This window comes from Centrocercus urophasianus, unplaced genomic scaffold (assembly GCF_019232065.1).
Source record: "Centrocercus urophasianus isolate 14NV4802_14NV808 unplaced genomic scaffold, USGS_Curo_1.0 seq_5, whole genome shotgun sequence".
NCBI lineage: Eukaryota > Metazoa > Chordata > Aves > Galliformes > Phasianidae > Centrocercus > Centrocercus urophasianus.
Window position 1 is genome coordinate 412,619 of NW_024885088.1, and position 12,204 is coordinate 424,822.

The 12,204-nt window shown below is 39.8% G+C and overlaps 1 protein-coding gene across 1 annotated transcript in view; it reads left to right on the forward strand.

The window, feature by feature from the left end:
- PDE3A (phosphodiesterase 3A) overlaps positions 1-12,204 on the forward strand; it is a 237,261-nt gene that overhangs the window by 145,812 nt on the left and 79,245 nt on the right. The window contains exon 2 of the mRNA XM_042835119.1: positions 6,754-6,804. Coding sequence (XP_042691053.1) covers positions 6,754-6,804 — 51 coding nt within the window. The remainder of the gene's footprint in view (positions 1-6,753; positions 6,805-12,204) is intronic.

Here is a 12,204-nt window from a genome sequence, read left to right on the forward strand (position 1 = left end):
TTTTTTTTTTTTTTTTTTTTTTTTTTTTTTTTTTTTTTTTGTCACTGGAGAAGAAATGTATTGGGAACATTTTGTGCCTACATGCTGTTAACAAATAGTTTCTTTTTACCGGTGGAAATATGATCCAGACCGAAGCGTAGCTAATATCCATTCAGTCAGAGAATATGCATCAGACTGTGCAGCATTCAGCGCGAGCTGTAAGGAGGCAGTGTCAAAGAACTCAACAGTGAGACACTGTTTTACATCCTCAACATGCTCATTCAACAAAATCTCTTCCAAAGAGGGAAGATGTTATGCTCATGTTTATATACAGGCTCTGCTCTTTGGCAAAGGTTGAGGCCAGGTGCCAGCCTGTAAAATGGTTGGATGCTCCTATCTAGCGCTGCTGGACACTGGTTCCCAAAGTATAAGCAACTCCTAAAATTGCTGGCTGACACCCAGCCAGGACTTCTCAGAAGTTCATCAGCAATTAATTTTACTGCTGCTACATGTCCTGAATACTAATAGGAGTGATAAAAAGGCAGTTTTTTCCAGGTCCTCAGCTGTTCTGAGGAGCTTGGGTTATCCTATTTGTGTATTGCAGACAGTTCACCAGAGAATATTGGATGCCGACTGGTTGGCTTGCAGTCAGATGGGGCAGAGGACCTGTTTCTCTAGCATTCCTGCGCTCTGCTTTGTACTCACCTTTCATAGTCATCACTATTTAATTATCTTCATAGCTGTAAAAATACTGTGTATTTGTGAATGTGTGCCAAATACAATTCCAGAGCAATAGACTCTGTAATCTGAATAGAATTAGAGTAGGCTCTGAATTGGTTTAAAGTCCTCTATTAAACATTAAGTATTTCTGCTTCACTGGTTCTCAGAAATACTTAACATGAAAAGATTTGCTCATTCCCTCTAATAAAATTCTGTTCAGTATTATATTTACTTAAATTAAAAAAAAAAAACAAAAAACCTGTGGTTTCCAAACGCTGTTGCATTCTGCTACTGGTTTCCTTCCCCTTCTTAATAATGTATATGAAACTGCTTATATTTTAAATGCTTTATTCCCCCCATCTGTTATTTATACCTAATTATACAAGCTATGTTACTAAGAATATGCCTTTTCTATCTTTTTTTTTTTTTTATGTCATAGCATAGTTAGTAGTATTCCCAGTTCAAAGGTGCCAAAATTAAAACCATGGCCAGAAAAGACAATGAAGAGAAAAACAAGACCTAAAAAAAGGTTTATGAAGATTTGATTCGTCATTCTCCACTTTCTCTTTTGATTTATTCAGATCTTTTGCAGTATGCCTAGTTCACATTTGCCTGCAGTTCTTTAGTACTGAAGAGGGTTAGAAATATGGTTTATGAATTTTAATGAAAGTTGAGATTTTTATGTAATCATATGCTGGGAGTTTCACTAAATCTCCAAATAGAAGTGCACTTAAAGAGGTGAGAGCTGAGCCAAAGATGCTAATTTTTCTACTTTAGCATAGGTATCTCAGCCCCTCATACTGTTCCTTATTCCTTTGCAGGTATAATTGCACTAGTGTACATCTGGTTTGCATACAGATTTTAGTTTTACAGCCACAAAGTCTGGAGACTTCATAGTGTTTATAGGAAAAAAACCAAAAACCTTCACTTTACTGCACAGGATTCCACCTTAAATATAGAGTGAACTAGCTCTGTTTCACACCTCTTTCTCTCTGTGACTATGATTTTGATGTTAGGGTCTTTCCATTCTTGTCCTCCTCCATTCCTGACCCTCATGTCTCATGATCCAGGAGAGAGAGAGAGGCTGTTTTCCCTATGGACCTGTTAGCTAATTTGTAGGGTAGAGCAAGCCAGTTGGCTTCCATGGAGCCCATCTTTTCAAGCATTCTTGAACGTGCAGGAGTTGTTCTTGCTATTGAAAGTTGCCTTTCTCTTTGAGTTAAAACTGTCAGATCTAGGCTTCCAGGACAGTTTTGGATGAAATTCAAAGTAGGTGCTTGCCTTCTGAGCAAGATAAACTTCATGTCCGCATATTTGAGCTTGATTTTGGCTTTATCCTACCTTTTCTGCTGCTGGTATGCTTAACTCCAGCATGGTCAGTAATTGAGTAATCTGAAGTCATTTACCATGACTCTGGACCAAATCAATTCCTAGTAGTTTGGGGAGGAAATTGGAGGATCTGGAACAAACCCTTCTGTTAGTGATAAAAATAAATCCTTCTACTTCCAAATGTGCTTTTATGTCTGCCTCTCTGTTTACTTGCACACACCAATTAAATACTTTTTTTCCGCTCATATTCTGGTTTCAGAAGATTGACTCAGACTCAGGTAGTTTATGTGTGTTCTCTCTGTTTCTGACTGTTGTCATTATGGCTAACAAACTAGAAGACTGTGCTGCCATTCAGCAAGACCTGGACAGGCTGTAGAGTTGGGCGGAGACCTGATGAAATTCAGCAAGGGAAAATAGGGTCTGAACCTGGGGAGGAATAACTGCATGCATAAGTGCAGATTTAGGAAAGGAGCTGGAAAAGAGCTTTGCAGAGAAGAACCTGGACATTCTGGTTGATAACAGGTTGGCCATGAGCTGACAGTGTGCTCTTGTGGCCAAGAAGGCCAGTGGTATCCTGTGATGTGTTAAAAAGAGCATTGAGGGAGGTGATACTCCACCACTCTGTCTTGGGAAGGCCACATCTGGAGTTCTGTGTCCAGTTCTGGGCTCCTTTCTTCAGGAAAGACAAGGAACTTCTGGACAGGGGCCAAAGGGCAACAACGATGATGAGGGACCTGGAGTATCTCCCTTCTGAGGAAGGGCTGAGAAACCTGGGACTGTTCAGACTGGAGAAGAGAAGGCTGAGAGGGGGTCTATCAATGCTTATAAATATCTAATGAGGGGGAGTTAAGTGGATGATGCCAGGCTCTTTTCAGTGGTGGCCAGAAGCAAAAACAGGGGCAATGGGCAGAAACTGGAGCATAGGAATTTTTATCTGAACGTGAGGGTATTTTGAAGGTAACAGAGCACTGAAACAGAGTGGCCAGAGAGATCATGGAGCTCCTTTCTCTGGAGATACTGAAAACCTGTCTGGATGCATTCCTTTGTCATCCACTCAAGGGAACCTGCTTTAGCAGCAGAGATGAACTGCCTTTCCAGAGGTCCCTTCCAACCCATACAGTTCTTTGATTCATTTAGCGCAGTGTGGCGTACTGAGCTAAAGGGTGTTATACCTATGCAATTGTACCTCTGTAGGTTGTTGTAGGTTGACTTGATAGAGATTTTGTTACAATGGTTTTATGTTTGTTTTCTGTCTAAAAAATTGAAGCCATTCTGTTAAGTGTAATGTTCTCTATATTTTTTTTTTCTTCCTTCACTCCTTGGTTACTGTGAACCATTGCAAATATGCCAAGAACATTCTAGCATGACTTGAAAACTGTTTTCTAGAGTGTGAGGAAGAAATGTATTTTAAAGCCAAGCAAATTTTGGTAGATTACAAAAATCAGAGGAAAAATGTTGACTTTATAGAGTCATATATTTTATTACTATGCTTAAGAACTGTTTAGAGTTGACAAGAGCTCATAGTAGGCCAGAACTCCTCTTTTCCTTCTTTATGTTCCTCATTTTAGCTGGTAACAACCAGAGGATATTCAGTAGAAGTTACTGGCTTAGTACGTGACATTTAAAGAGAGACGACGATGTAGCAATTCTTTTACACTCGGGGCAATTGATCTATCAGCAAAAAATACAAATACATCTGATTCCATGAAGACACATTTGTGGAGAAATTAAATGAAATATGGATTCATGGATGTAGCAGTTTGCTAATAAAACAGTACCAGATTCATTGCCAAAATAAGCAAGGGGTTGCTCTACTGGTCCCAATACATTTATCACAGGTCACCCCGTTGGTGACTTTGTCCTCTCTTCAGTAAGTGATTTTGGTAGCTAAATGCTGAAAAGTAGAGAAAGGAATAGTTGTTAGAGACAATGGACTATCATCTTAGCTGCCTTATTTGACCTGACCAAAAGGCCCTTGAAAGACACAGAAGCATCAAGGCACAACAGGGGTGTAGTGAGGTCAAGGAATTGCAGGAGATTGCTCCAGGAGCTGTCCGAGATGTGAAGCATCAGACTGTGACTGAGGAACGGGGTGAACGAGTTGTGCTTGAAGTCACTGCATGTTGCAGAGGTCTGGATGTGAGCTTGAGGATTGGTGGTAGTCACAGGTAACCACCTCTGCCGCACATTAGCCTGGTTCCCTGGGCCTTACCGGACCAGCAGCCACCTTACCAGCTCCTCCAATGGAAATCATAACTGAGCGTGACACTTAACTGTGTTTCTTGATCTTCATGGTGTTAGTTAGGCCATCATTTGGTCTTCAATAGACTGTGGACTTGGTGAGGATAGGAGCATAAAAACCCTTGCAGTGGGATCTCATGCTGAGTTGTTTTTTGAGGGTGTGATACGTGCTTACAAGTGTCTATGAGAGAACCACAACAACCACAGTCAGACCTGTAGCATTATGCCTTTTTTCTTAACTGTGAAATGGCATCTATTTTGTGTTCATTGTTAACATTATTGGTAAAGATATCCTTTATCATACTGGAAGTAGCAGGTGGTCAGCTTCATGCCAAATTACTTTTTCTTCAGCCAAGCAAATCAAAAAGGCGGATACCACTTCCCCTGAAGGTGTGGGGGCTGAGGAACTGAAACGGAAGAGATGTTGGTGCAGATGTGCAGGAGACAGAGAGGCAGCATAGGTATGAGGGTCTGAGCAGAAATACTGTGAGGCACATAGCCTTTATTGAATGCATCTCTTGTATCTTTTCCATACTGATCGTTTACCAAGAGGTCAGCTTTCATAAACATCAAAGCTCTGTTTAATACAGAGATGAGCAAACACTACAGTATGGAGAAACTGTCAGGAAACCTGACACAGCCAGTATTTTCACCAACAGAATATGAGAAAGGAAAACAATTGCATTAAAACAAGGTTAGTCATAAGGCTGTATTAGTTTGGGTTTTTTTACAGCATGAAACTTCTGATCTTTGATACTTACCTGTGTGGCTAGTTTATCTCAAATTATGGGAGTGGGCAGTTATATGTAGTAAGTTACAGAAAAGAAGGTGGCTAAAAACAGTTGATGGAGAAGATAGAGATTTCATATGAGATGTCTCTGCCTTTCGTCTTTTTTCAAAAGTATTTTTAGTCTCTTTTGTCTTAGGATGAATGTTTTGCAATAAGCATAGGTTGTAAATCTCTTTGCTTACCTCTGATGTGGAAGAAGGCATTTCCTTTACGAAGGAATTCTGGGGGAGGGGAAAGGAATAAGAAAATGCTTACAACTGTAAGTCACTGAGTGTCATATTAACCCTCCTGTTGTCATCACTGTAGTTTAATATTTGCATTAGTCTGTGCTTTTCTGGGTAAAGCAAAGCTTACCCAGAAGATATCCCTAGGCAACTGAGGAACAGTGAGCTCCTGGGCTGGCATGTGTGTTGGCAGAACACGGAGAAGTACGACCTTTGTGCTGGACAGCTTGGGCAGCACCACACTGTGCCTGGTCACTCGCTGGGGCCTTCCTAGGTTTTTTGTCAGGCTTGAGAATAGCTTTGGTGTCAGTAGTTCACGTTTGCACGTAACCTGCAGGTACATATAGAAGTAATGAAACCTACTGCATATCTTCTCTTTTCTGTTCCCTCATCATTCCTGTGGAAAGAACAAATGTATACAAACTGTATGCTGATTAGAGAAAGAGAGTGAGTGTCTGTATTATTTTACTGTTATCATAAGATCATAGAATGGGTTGGATTGGAAGGAACCTCAAGGATCATCGAGTCCCAACCCCCTGCCACGGGCATGGCTGCCAGGTGGTAATGCTAGATCAGATTGCCCAGGGCCCCATCCAACCTAGCCTTGAACACCTGCAGGGACGGAGCATCTACAGCCTCACCCGGCAACCTGTTCCAGCACATCACTTCTCAGTAAAAAATTTCCCCTTACATCATTATGAATTGTATAAAGGTGTATGAAGTATATCATGAAGTGTAATAGAAAAAGATGAAGACTCTTTTCTGCTGGGGTCCATCTTACACAGTTCAACACCTGAATACTTTTCACAACACAGCCTGCTGAAGTACTTTGCAGAGGATTTGAGAGCTTAAGTTGGGCTGTAATTAATGCTTCTCTTCTCTTTAACTCGAGAGCCGCGTACTACCATCACATCTTCATAATTTCCACAAGAATCATCATCTCTATACCCTGTCTTTACTTTCCTGTTATGCAGTGACTCCCAACTTTCCTTTTGAGGATGTACCTCTACTCATTTATTACCTTGAGAAGTTCTAGAATAATTCAGTGGTGAAACAAAATTAAAGCTGTCACTGATTTTCATTCCTGGTATAAAAAAAAATACACTGCGACTTAACAAAGAGTCCACTGGATTTGGTGATCTCATTGAAATGTCAGCTCTCCTTTTGCCAGTTTTACTGCAAACATTTGGCAAACACTGAATCTGACAGTGGAAATTTTATTGGCACGAGCAGTGTCGTGCTCATGGTGATGCTCGATGTGATTTGACCGTACAGGTACAAACTTACAGTGACACCTCCGAAGACTTCTCACTCTCATCATGAAGCTAAAAGCAGTGTGAATTAAATCATAAAAGATTTTTTTTTTTCCTCTCAAAGGAAATTTTTGATGAACATCAAAGCATGAATGTTTCAAAGCGAATTGGTGCAATTTATCACTTACCTGTGCTTTTCTTTGTGATTTATTTTTAGCTCATGGGACATTCTGAATGGGATCACAAACGAGGACCCAGAGGATCACAGGTCAGTTACTTGATATTGTGTATTTCTTTTTGTAAGTCTGAGGTATTCAAGCAGGTTTTCTAAGATTGATAGAATTGTTCATTTTATTAATATGTGAAAGATTGAATCAGTAGAAAAAAAGTATAAAACTGTCATAGCTTTCTCTACTGTAATTTCTGAGCTCTAATCCAAGCAGTTGAATCAAGCAGAGCCGAGTATTACAGCAGAAAGAAGTTTATTTTAGTACCAGAAAGATGTATCACATGTGCTGAAAAGCATTTCTTACCTTACTATATTCATCAAAATAGCAACACAAAGGAATGCAATTTCAAATAAAGTGTGTTCTTTCAAAAAATCCTGACAAACTTGTAAAACTTGGATGGCTTTCTCATCTTCTTCAATAATAAAGGGATTAGTGGTGTTAGAACTGTACAGGGTGGTGGGGGGAAACTATGCGTAGCTGCTGGTTTGCTGTTGACTCATCGCTGAAAGGAAGTTATGCTATTACGGTTAATAGCATCACGCTGAAACTCTTTACAATTATCTGTAGAATTAGAATTACTGCAAGGGAGATACTGCTACTAATATGATGCTCATGAATTTTCATGCTTGGGAAAAGCAGTATCTCCCGTCTGGTACTGAAATTATGTACATACGCTATTAGGGCTTCTGTATTTTAGATCTGCTTTTCAGATGAAAGATTTGTGAACATCTAAGTCTAAATAGATAATAAACAAGCCCTGCTGCTATGAAGCTACCTGGCTATTTGCAGCCTTAATTTCAATAGGGTAGTTATTGGAGTATCCTTCATCTTCTCCCTTGCAAAAATCACTGGAGAAGCAGCCTTTTTATTGACAAAATATTGTATATGAATCTGAAAGCTGCTACATGTTTTGTTAATATACACGGTTTGCTGTTTCCAGTGCAGAGCTCTTTTACTAAACCATCCTTTTACTTTCTTGCCCTTGTGATTGTAGAATTCTACATTTTTTTCCCTAAGATTTTTAGTCTTCTGCCTCACATCTTACTTCAAATCCATCTTGAAATTTGCAGGATGTTTAGCATTTCATTATACAGTATAAGGTGGATTAAGAGCTGATTTTTCCCATAACAGCAAGCTAGTTTGTGATGGAAAGATAGAAATTTCAGTAAATTCTATCCAGTTGTTTGAGAACTTTTCAAAACTGTTATGTCATGGTAACCCCTGAAAGTGTGTTCCTTCAAAACTGAAGAAAACTGGAGGAGGAAAATAAACTTTTTACACAGGTAGATAGTGGTAGGACGGTTTAAACTCAGAGAGGGGAGATTTAGATTAGGGAGTGAATTTTTCACTGAAAGGGTGGTGAGGTGTTGGAACAAGTTGTTCAGAGAGGTTGTGATTGCCCTGTCCCAGGAGGTGTTCAAGCCCAGGTTGGATGGGGCCATGGGCAATCTGATCTAATGCCTGATTTAGTGGTTGACAGCTCTGTTTTTGGCATGGAGACTGAAACTATATGATCTTTGAGGTAGGTCCTTTCCTATCCAAGCCATTCTATGGTTCTATGGTGCTCTGAAAATCTGTGTAGGTATTCATCTTTAAGTACATAGTTTTGATCAAGTTATTTCTCAGTACTCTTTTATTTCATTTTTTCCATGTGTGGGTGCTTTCCAAACTTCTACAAAGTATTATAAATCTTGGAAGAATGTTGTAAATCTGTCAATCAGTATATGCCACAGAAATGTTACGGGATCTTGAATAAGACGAGGGGAAAAAAAAAAGGGATCCAAGCTCTCTAAGCAGCATGTGGTGTCATAATACTCTGTCACAGGAAATAACGAGAAGATTTTCAGTAGTGGAGCAAAAAGAGGTTTGTTTCATTGTACTACAGCTTCAGACTTACTTATATGACTATGAAAACTGTCTTATGATAGCAAATGTTAAACATAATTTCTTTGAAGGTGAGAAAAAGTTGAGGACAATTTTTACATACAACATAAAAGATAGGAGGTTTAATCCTTTTGTGATTCAGTTGCATTGTTTCCAATTTCTATCCTTAGTAAACTTACCCTTTGTTTAACAAGGTCCTGTTTAAAAAATAAGGTGAGTAATTTTCTTTCGAGATGGACTGGAAATTGCGTGTGGGAACTGTCCTGTCACTGCTTGTGGGGTTTCCCTAGGTCTGAGGATCTTTCCTCCAGCAGAAAAATGGGACTTGGAAACTGAGAGGTGTTTATTGGCCAGTGACTGGGCAAGTAACAACAGGAGAAGAAAGGGGGTGTGGATTCTCTTGGTCTTCAGTGATCCTTTAAATCTTATGAGGAAAGTGGGAAGACACATCTTAGGGAGCCACCTGTGTGTGTGTTAGCAACATCACTTGAAAGCAAGTGGAACTACTGGGTTACCATAATGTAAAATTAAAATTCACATGTAAACTCATCAGATTATTCTACCTAGACTCATTAAGTAGAACTCTAATCCTGTCATGATTTGTTTTAGAACTAGTAGATTTTCTATGGTTTATGTTTGAAATATAAAAGGAAAATATTCTAGTGCATGTCATAGTTCTTAATGAACCATTTCGAAAATATGTTTATTTTTCTGCTTGTAGCAAACTGAAAGAGTTACAGGTAGCACTGGATGTCAGTCTTAATCCTTTAGGAATTTCTATTTGCAGGAGTTTGTCTCCTCATAAGCATCTGTGATTCAGTAGAATGTATGGAACAAGTAAAAAAGTAACTTTCTCCTGACTTCCACACCAGTGCCTCGCTGAGTCCATTAGAGATTGCACACATAAGTACAGAGATCACTCTGAAAATAATGCGTTGTATTTATTTCCATGGAAACAGTTAGAAAGAGCACAATAGCACTGTTTGGTAGACCAAGTTCTCAGCTACAAAATGCAATTTTCCAACATAGTCACCACCATTAGCTATGCATTTTTTGCCAGTGATGAACAAGAGCCTTCGTGTCACGCTCATAAAAATCTGCACCAGCAGAAGTGATCCACTGTTTCACAGCTTCTGTGACAGTATCATTGCTAGGAAAATGTGGCTCACACAGTCCATTTTTCACTAGCCCCAACAGACAGAAGGCAGAAGGCACCAAATCCAGACTGTTCAGTGGGTGTGGTAGGACAGTCCAGCCAAGATTGGCAGTGTGCTTCATGGTCTTCAAACTGGTGCGGGGCCTGGTGTTATCATGTTGCCAGAGAAAGATTGTCTTCTTTCCTGACTGAAAGTTTGAGCCTTGGGTTTAGTCAGTGTCAGAGCTGATGGTTTGGTAAGGTTTCCAGGAAATCCAGAATGATCAACCCTTTCCTAACCTAGAAGACAGTGAACATCACTTTACCCACCAAGGACTATGTCTTGAACTTTTTCTTTGATGGGGAATTCCCATGTTGCCTCTCCATGGACTGCCCTTTTGACTCCAGCTAGTAGTGGTTACTGATTAATACTCTGATCTAGGAAATTGTCATCTTCAGCCTTGTATTGGTTCAAAACACATCACCTACCACCTCACTGTGCTCACATCCACTGTTTGGTCTCCATGAACATTCAGGAGGGCGTTGATGAATGTCACTGGCTTGCATTTTTCCTGTATGGTAGAATTCAGTGTCACACCTTTGCTTCACACACATTTCCATTTCAGACAGTATTTTGTCAGACTGCCTCTCTGCTTTCATCTCTCGCACAGCAACAAGGTGCCACAGGATATTGGTTGGAAGGTTCAACCTCTGCTACATCCGCCTCTGACATTATGAGCCAATGTGGTAAAATAGGAGGCGTTACCTTCAGAGCAGCCCTTGTATAGTTGTAAGCATGTGTTTTCAGTTAAAATAACTTTTCTTTAAAACTGCTAGTGTGAATTGCATGTTGATTTAAAAAGAGTAAATGGCAGTACATACCTCTTCATTTATTCCTTCATTTTTTAATCTCTAGAAATAAGACTTCCTGCTGTTAATTCTTCCTGTGAAAAGCTTATTCTCTAGATGTGATATCATGCAGAAAGTGCAAAGTGGATTTTATTATGTTGCATGCTTGAATTTTAAGATTAAGACTGATTGAGATCCACAACTAAAACTTCAGAACTAGAATTCCAAATTTGAAAAATTCCTAAATGCTTAGGAATTTTTACCTCACCTAAGGAAGTCTTTCTGTATATAAAACACATCATCTAACTTGTGCAAGGGGAAAATATCCATGTTTATTTCTAATGTCAGTACATGTAAAAAGAAAATTTGACTACTAGAATCAATTCTTGGCAATTAGGCAAACTGTATTTTAATTATTCAACGGTACTTCAAGTGGCATCCACAATACACATTCTGCAGCCATTTTCAAGGACCTTGAATGCATGGGAGTTGTTTGCTGCTCTGTCATCAAGCCTTGTTTGGCTTGCTGAAGATGTAGGCGTAGCCCCAGGATTCAGTGGAATCGAGTGATCGTTCTTCCAGCATCATAAAGGGATGGTGATCAGGAGAGAAACAGTAAGGTCCAGTGTTTTTAATTCTCTTTAAATATAAAAAGCTCTCAATTATATATCTGAGGTGCTGCGTTTTACCCCTCCAGTTCCTAAGCAACAGCTATTTTCAGATTGAGTGCGTCTGGTGTTGTCTACCTACTTCATGCTTCTGCGAGGTAATTCGTCAGTGAAAGCTAGGCTTTTCACTATCTCGCCTGATTCCCTTTGTCATGGCACTATAAGGAGACAGATGCTTTAAAGAAACGGAGGAAGATTGGGAAAAAAACGGTCTGAACCCTGCAGCTTTCAAAACTTCTGTACGTCGGGGAGCTCTGCCGTCTACAGCCATGAAGCAGAGGAGTCAGAAATAAGGTTCTCAGCACTGTTTCGGAAGAAGCCTTTTTCTTGAGTGTGAAAAGCCTCTAGAGCAGATTCAAAACCATGAGCCGGAAATCTCTGTACTTGCTGAAGCGTAGATGGGAGTCGATTCCCGCTACTGACCAGGTACTGTGTTCTGGTGAATCTATTGTGTCACTGTGCTCCCTTGCAATGCCACTGCAAACAGACCTGCAGTGATTTAGTTGTGGTGCTTAGGGTTGTCCAAATACAGTGAGATCCAGCTGATTTTTGCCTGTTGATTCCATGATGAATAGCACAAAAATGCAGGCAAAGCCAATTTTACGAGAGCATGTGCTTGTGAATGTGGAGGTGCCATTGCAGCTCATTAATGCAGGCTTAAGTAACCAACAGAATGTCCTGTTCCCAAATTAAATGTTTGTTTAAGGTTTAATTAAAAGGAAGGTGTGAATTGCAAGTATTTTAAACAAATCAGCTAAGGAATCGTGTAATCTACTCCTGGTGGTTTCTTGGTGCATATCTTTGTTGCATTTCTAATCTCACATATATGTCTGTATGTGTGTGTGAAATCCTTGGTTACAAGTGGATGTCATGCACTAGCAGAACCTCAGCTTTTCCAGCAT